Raw genomic sequence first — 8,039 nt, 5'->3', positions numbered from 1 at the left:
ATGATGAGGGCAATGAGTGTACAAATGTGCTTTACACAATTGATGTATGTATGGATTGTGATGAGTTGTATGAGCCCCTAATAAAATGATTAAAACATATATATGATGAGCCTGTGTCCCTTTCCATTGGACACCCACTCAAACTGGGGTTCTCTGCAAAGTCCAATAAATGCCACTTCCACAGGTCTGCACTCTGCTTCTTCCCTTCAAGCGCCCTATTCCTCAGTCCCAGGGTGGAGGCAACTTCGAGGCAAGCTGCCAGGGCTCTATGGTAAGTCCTTCTGGTGCAGCCCCTGGGTTATGCCATGCTGCCCTCAAGGTCATCGCCCAAGTTCGTCATGGTACTTATTCCATGGAGTGCCACTGAGGACTGGGTAGAAAGATATTTGTAGTGTCTACCTAGGAACATAAAATCGGGACCACTGCCCCCGTAGGCACCCTAAAACCCTTGTTTAGCATCCCTGATAGGCAGCTACTTCTCCCCCAATGACCCCTGTACTCAACAACAGAACTACCAGTGTCTCCTCCACGATGTAGATGCTCCTCTCCCCTGGTCTTGGCTTGATTTGACCGCAAGATTCTCTTTCCAGTCCTGTGGGTGGTCCATTGTTTTGACCCAGCCTTGTCTTGAGGTTGTATTGCCTGAAGTGGATGGTCTCCTCCCCTCTTGAAGGTCTGACCCCAGACAATGTCAGGTATCCTCCGCGATGATGTGTGAGCCATTTCTTGTTATAACCTCTCTCTACCCAAATACATATACAAGTGTCTCTGGCTTTCTTCTCTCCAGGGTCTAGCTTAACAGCATGTACAAAAAGGTACAAACCATCAGAACAGAAAAGGAAGAAGCAGATTAATGGAAAAGGACAAAGACTGTTTGAGCCACTTTTTTTTTTTTTTTAGTGAATGAGTGAGAGAGTGAGTCAGTGAATGAGAGTGAGTGAATGTGAGTGAGTGAGAGAATGAGTGAGTGAGTGAATGAGAGTGAGTCCGAGCCACTTTTTTTTTAATGGCATAAATGAGTCACTCCTCATCAATAATTGCAATGGATGTAAATGAACCAAAGGAAATAGAGTATTAGAATGGGCTTAAAAACATCATCCAACTATACAGTTTCCCTGAGACATTCTGTAGACCCAAGCAAACAAATAGGTTGAAGGGGAGCGGATGGATAAAATACTAGCATATATATCAGCCAAAAGACAGCAGAAGTACAATCCTCAACATCAAGTAGGCGTTAATACAAAACCCGCTAGGACATAAGCATATATATCAGTTAAACAAGGATCAGTTTACCAACAAAACATTATGACCATAAATATGTATGCTTTCAATAACACAGCACAAACATAGCAAGGAAATACCGATTAATTGAAAGGAGAAATTGAGTACAAAATAATAATTGAAGTTAGGGAGGGAAAAGAAGCAGCTATCAAGGGCTCAAGCAGAAAATGTTTTGAAAATGATGCCAACATATGTACCCATGTGCTTGATACAATTGATGTATGGACTGTAAGAGCATTGAAGGGGGAATCAATCACAAGGATCAATATATAACTCCCTCCCAGAGGGATGAACAATGGAAAAGTGGGTCAGGGGCGACTGAGGATGATGTAAGATATGAAAATAATAATCTATAACTTATCAAAGGTTTGTGAGGGAGGGCGAGCAGGGGAGGGAGGGGGAAGAAATGGAGAGCTGATATCAGGGGCTCAAGTGGGAAGAAAATGCTTTGAAAATGATAATGGTGGCCTATGTGCAAATGTGCTTGACACATTGGATGAATGTACAGATTGTAAGAGATGTAAGAGCCCCCAATAAAAGTATTTTTTTAAAAGAAACTGGGGTTTGGTGAACCTTTGAAACAAGTGGGTATCCTTCCCTTATTGAATATTTTTTCCCCTAAATACATTTTCTTGGGTGTTAATACAGATACCCTATCATTCCATATGATAAACCTGACTTGAATGGTTAAAACATTGTCAGTTGGTTCCCTCTCGGATGCACATTGTGCCAGCTCTGGTTTTCAACATTTTCTGTGTTTTTGTTGTTTTCCTGCGTTTACCTCGGGTGTATTTTGCCGTTGGGGGTAGCCCTCCTGAATTTTTGTTATTAAATACTTTTATACAGTCTTTAAAAAGAAAAGAGCCTCCTATAAAATACTTTATTAAAAAAATTGCAGTTCTCAATAATACAACTCTTTCGGCATTAGAACACCTAGAGAAAGTCAACAAGGACACTGGACCAAAATCTAGTGAACGTCACTGTGTTTGTTCTGAGTCCAGCTCGGTTTTCTGGAAGTTGCTCATTAATATATTGATGTGGCGTATGGACAAGATGGCATTGATGGAAATTTCCATCAACCACATGGAAATATCGATATTGTAGTCGTTTTTCCATTTATCGCTGTATGCTTCACTTGTTTCCCAAGGGCTCAATGAAGTGTGACGTACTAATTCCTACATGATTCCTATTTAGATTTGCATTGACCACTTTAGCTTTCATGCTTAACCTGGTGGTGATAAGGGGAAATCCTATGAAAAGGTTCTCTTCAAAGAACCGATTATATAACTCTTGCTATGTATTCTGGGGTTTTTTGGTGGCCTATTTAATTGAAAGGACTATGGGACAGAAGGTCTGTTCCCAGGTTTGCCAGACTGTCTTAGAAGTACAGCCAGGATCCTCAACAGAGGCAAGAGATGCAGATTTCATCTCATGCACTTAGGACATGCTGTCAGGGAATACCAGAGTGTGGAGGGCAGCATGTATGCTATACAGCAGGGACACCACCCAGTGGCTGCAGCAATAGGTTCATATATAGAACTGTGAGGATTTGGGAAGACTGGGCGGTGTTTCTTTCTATTGCCCATATGGTGGTTATCATTTAAAAGCAACTCCAAGGTCCTTAAACATGTGATTTTAAGACGTATTGCTCACGTGCACATACTCTGTGCTTAAGAATGTTAGACTAACTCAATATATTAGGAAACACTGCTACTAGCATTTTTGAATTATCTTCAGGAAGTTTTTTCTTTGTGCATTCTAAATGGTACATGTGCTATCTGGTAGATACTGAATGACTTTCTAGAATTCTTTGAGCCAGTCTTTGTGATTTTTTAACAAACGACTGGCTAGAACTATACAAACAGGAGGTATCTGTGGCCCACAAGAGGTAGCTTGCGAATAATGTAAATGACATCATTTGGCTTCACACACGTGGTGTGTCCCCAGAGTGGATCCTCTGGTGGTCACAAAGGTTTGACTTCTGCCTAAATGTTCGCCCTCTCCCCTTTCACACAGAATGACTTAACGCAAGCCTTCTCTGATGTGTGAGGAGCTGTAACTTCCAAATAAAATTTGTTCACACTACTTGCACACAGGTGGCTTTTCCCCAGTGTGTGTTTTCTGGTGTTTACGGAGACATGATTTCCACGTGAAGACACACCCACAGTCCTTGCACACATGTGGGTTTTCCCCAGAGTGTCTCCTCTGGTGTTCAAGGAGCGATGACTTCCACTTATAGGTGAGCCCGCACTCCTTGCACACATGTGGATTTTTCCCCGTGTGTGTTTTCTGGTGAGTACGGAGACCTGATTTCCACTTAAAGGCTCGCCCACACTCATTGCACACGTGTGGGTTTTCCCCAGTGTGCGCTTTTTGGTGTTTCCACAGACTTGACTTCCACTTAAAAGCCTGCCCACACTCTTTGCACAAATGTGGCTTCTCCCCAGTGTGTGTGCTCCGGTGTTCAAGGAGTGAGGACTTCCATTTGTAAGCTTGCCCACACTCTTGGCACACATGTGGTTTTTCACCAGAGTGCTTTCTCTTGTGTATGTTAAGTTGTGATTTCCACAGGAAGGCACACCCACACTCCTGGCACACATGTGGTCTTTGCAGAGTGTGTGTGGTCTGGTGGGTGATAAGATGTGACTTCAAAAGGAAGCCTCGGCCACACTCCTCGCACACATATGGCTTTTCCCCAGTGTGCCTTTTCTGGTGTAGGGTAAGCTGCCACTTTAACATAAAGGCACGCCCACACTCCTGGCACACATGTGATTTTTCCCCAGAGTGTCTTTTCCTGTGTATGTTAAGCTGCAACTTCCAAAGAAAGGCCCGCCCGCACTCCTTGCACACGTGTGGCTTTTCCCCAGTGTGTGTTTTCTGGTGCCTGGTAAGCTGCGACTTGAAAAGAAATTCCCGCCCACACTGCTGGCACACATGTGGTTTCTCCCCAGTGTGTGTTTTCTGGTGCATGAGCAGCTCTGAATTAAAGTGGAAGGCCTTCCCACACTCCCTGCACACATAGGCCTTTTCCCCTGTGTGTCTTTTGAGGTGGTGCGTGAGATTTGACTTCCAAAAAAAGGCCCGCCCACACTGCTGACACACGTGTGTTTTTTCCCCAGAGTGCCTTTTCTGGTGCATGGTAAGCTGCGACTTCAGAAGGAAGGCCCGCCCACACTCCTTGCACACGTGTGGCTTTTCCCCAGTGTGTCTTTTCTGGTGGTGAGTGAGATTTGACTTCCAAAAAAAGGCTTGCCCACACTCCATGCATACGTATGTTTTTTCGCCAGAGTGTCTCCTCTGGTGCATGGTGAGCTGCCACTTCAAAAGGAAGGCTCGCCCACACTCCTGGCACACGTGTGGCTTCTCCCCAGAGTGTCTTTTCTGGTGTGTGATAAGCTGCCACTTCAAAAGGAAGGCTCGTCCACACTCCTTGCACACGTGTGGCTTTTCCCCAGTGTGTATTTTCTGGTGCTGAATGAGGTTTGACTTCCAGAGAAAGGCTCGCCCACACTCATTGCACACATGTGACTTCTCCCCAGTGGGTGCTTTCTGGTGCGTGATAACCTCTGATTTAAAAAGAAACGCTTGCCCACACTCTTTGAACACGTGTGCCTTTTCCCCGGTGTGTGTTTTCTGGTGTCTAATGAGTTTTGACTTCCAAAGAAAGGCTCGCCCACACTCCTCACACACGTGTGGCTTTTCCCCGGTGTGTGTTTTCTGGTGTCTAATGAGTTCTGACTTCCATTTATAGGCTCGCCCGCACTCCTCGCACACGTGTGGCTTCTCCCCAGAGTGTGTCCTCTGGTGGAGGAGGAGATCCGACTCCCTGCTAAAAGCTCGCCCACACTCCTGGCACACATATGGCTTTTCACTTGAGTGTACTTTTTGGTGTCTGGTGAGATCCGCATTCTCTCTAAAGGCCCGCCCACACTCCTGACACACATGTGGCTTTTCTCCCGTGTGTCTCTTTTGGTGTCTAAGGAAACTTGACTTCCAGAGAAAGGCTCGCCCACACTCTCTGCACACGTGAGGCTTTTCCTCAGAGTGTATCCTCTGGTGTTGGATGAGATATGCCTTGTAAATAAATGCTCGTCCACACTCCTGGCACACGTGCGGCTCCTCATGAAGACCGGAGCTCTGTCTTGTGTTTCCACTGGTCCTGTGGGCACAGTCTGGTCCATTCTCGCTACGGTTGACCGCTCCAAACATTGAGGTTTCCAATTCCTTTAAGACTCCATCTGTTCGCATAGATGACAATCTTAGGAATGAGCCCGGCTCCAGACCTGCCCCTGGGTGTCCGTCTCTAGGACTTATGTCCTGGGTAGGACTGAAGGATTCCATTGAAGTCCCTCTGTCCACTGTCCTCACACGCAAGCCTTTAGGGGTGATGGCTCTCTCCTGACTCTCAGTGGTTTCGCTCCAGAAACTCACATGTTGATCACAAGAGCCTTGGGACACCTGAAGCAGATGTTGGCTGAGGACTTGCTGACAAGGGATATGTAAGAGGCGGGAGGAATAGGAGGAGTTTTCTTGCTGTGTTTCTGCTGAGGAGAGAAAGTTTTTCATTAGAACAGCCGTGAGTCGGCGTGCCTGGACACGAGCCTTCCCTCATGACAGTCTCTGACTGCAGGAGTCCCTGGGTAGGACAAAAAGATAATGGGAAACATAACTAGCTGTAAGGCTACTGGTTCTGCAAACAGGCTAAGCCATCTCATTTCAACAGGACACAGCTTAGAGCACTCCATGGAGTGGGCCTCTGCTATGTGAGTATGGTCATCCTGGGTCAGAACTCACTTGGCAGCAGGTAACAATGGTCATATGCTACCCTGGAACATAGCCTATAGATAGACATGTTTCTCAACAAGGCTTTTATTCTCCAATCTGATTACCTATACTTTCTATTGAAATCCCTAAGCGCAGTGTGTGGTGGATTTTTAAGGCATTTTCTCAGTTTTCTCCATGAGGGCCAAAGAATGTCAACATGTGTTTTAGGGCAGTGGTTCTCAACCTTTCTAATGCTGTGACCCTTTAATACACTTCCTCATGTTGTGGTGAGCCCCCTCCCCCTCAAGCATAGAATTATCTTTGTGGCTACTTCATCACTGTCATCTTGCTACTGTTATGAATTGTTCAACTCCCCAGAGGGGTCGTGACCCACAGGTTGAGAACCACTGCTTTAGGGAAAGATTTCGCAGAAAATTGCCTACAATGCTTCACCAGAGAATACTTCTCACGCAAGACAATGCTCCCGTGGATTTCTCTCAGTAAATTAAGCCTTATTTGGATGGAGCATCAATGATGCAAGACTGGGTAGAGTATCCTTCTATCCCACACAGGGCTGCGGTGAGTTGAGTCAGACAGGGCTCAGCCCCACTGAGCAGCTGCAACCGTGAAGGGAAATCATTAGCCTTAAACGTCACAGTTCTCACGTATCGCTTTCAAACAGAATTTGCTGTGAAAGTCATAAGAAACTTTCCCCCATCAATTAACGTTGATTAAAAAAAGAGAAAGGGCATTGACAAACTTACCTGTCCACGAGTCTCAGTTTAGGGAGGACTCCCCTGAGGTAAGCTAAAAAAAAATGCAAAAGGGGCACAGGGAAAAAGCTACATACAAACATTCCTGGGTGAGGTCCAGGTAGTATGGCACGGGCCACACCAAATCCAGGGGTACATATGGTAGCCAACTAAAAAGGAGGGGGTGGGTAAGAAAAAAAGATAGAAATCTGTAGCGGGGGAACAGGGCACGAACCCACCCAAAGGTGGCGGGGTGGGGGTATTGTTTATATCTCCACAGAGAAAGAGGGATCAGGCTTCAAGCCGGTACTCTGGAATGTGAATGCAGCATGCGGCATGCAGTGGGGAGCCAGTGGAAGGGTCTGATGGCCGACACAGACAGCCGCCTCTCTCCGCAGAAGAATTTAATTTAGAGGATAGCACACAAGCTGCAGCTCAGGGAGAGGGACATATCTGATCAGAGCACACTGGAGCAAAGGAAGGGAGAGGAAGAGAGAGTGGAGCACATCCTGCCCCACCAAGCCCTGAGGACAATATCCCTGCTCAGAACAGTCAATGCACAGAGTGAACCAGAAGGCTGGCCCCACTATAAGACATGATGTCCCCCTACAGGGTTCAACACTGGAGACACAGTGTCGGGATTGACCCACTCCTGCCCACCACACTGAGGCAAAACAGAGCAGGGAGGTCTGAAAGGAGTGCCAAGGAGACACTTTGGGGCCAAGGTGTGGCACCCCATCGGACTTGACTGGAGGACACTCAGATGAAAACAAATAGACTTTGAACTATTTACAGGTTTTTCTTTAAAAATTTTAAAATTTATTCTTAACTAATTAACTTTTTATTGTTGGTTTTTTTGTTGTTGTTGTTTTTTCTTTTGTCACTTTGTTTTGCTATGTCTTGTATTTTTGTGCATATTATTATCTCTGCAGGTCTATCTAGATAAAATAGGCTGGACGAACAGTTTGGAGGAGAAAAGAACAGGACCGATGTTTCCAGGTGGACATGGGAGAGGAGGTGGTGTTGACCAACCCAGGTACAAGAGAACAACAAGTTATCCAAAATCAGTGGCAAGGAGAGTGTAAGAAGCCTGGTAGGGCTTGATCAAGGTCAATGTAACCAAGAGGAATTACTGAAACAGAAATGAAGGTTGATCATGATAGTGGGACAAGAGAGGAAGGAAATAGAAGAAAGAACTAGGAGGCAAAGGGCGTTTGTAGAGGTCTAAATACAGGCATGTAC

At 45.7% G+C, this 8,039-nt stretch overlaps 1 protein-coding gene across 7 annotated transcripts in view; it reads right to left on the bottom strand.

Annotated features, from left to right (window-relative positions):
• Positions 1–2,147: 2,147 nt before the first annotated feature.
• LOC101664360 (zinc finger protein 343-like) overlaps positions 2,148–8,039 on the bottom strand; it is a 108,695-nt gene continuing 102,803 nt past the window's right edge. For 4 of the 7 annotated variants that reach the window (XM_045292458.1, XM_045292456.1, XM_045292457.1 and 1 more), the window contains one exon: positions 2,148–5,825. In XM_045292458.1, coding sequence (XP_045148393.1) covers positions 3,364–5,825 — 2,462 coding nt within the window. In that variant the 3' untranslated portion in view covers positions 2,148–3,363. Of the gene's footprint in view, positions 5,918–8,039 lie in introns of all 7 variants that reach the window. The other 3 variants (XM_045292459.1, XM_045292461.1, XM_045292466.1) reach the window with 3 other exon arrangements.

This window comes from Echinops telfairi, unplaced genomic scaffold, assembly GCF_000313985.2.
Source record: "Echinops telfairi isolate 266 unplaced genomic scaffold, ASM31398v2 ScPeMD7_655;HRSCAF=1070, whole genome shotgun sequence".
NCBI classification, from domain to species: Eukaryota; Metazoa; Chordata; class Mammalia; order Afrosoricida; family Tenrecidae; genus Echinops; species Echinops telfairi.
This window is presented reverse-complemented; position numbering and strand designations above follow the sequence as displayed.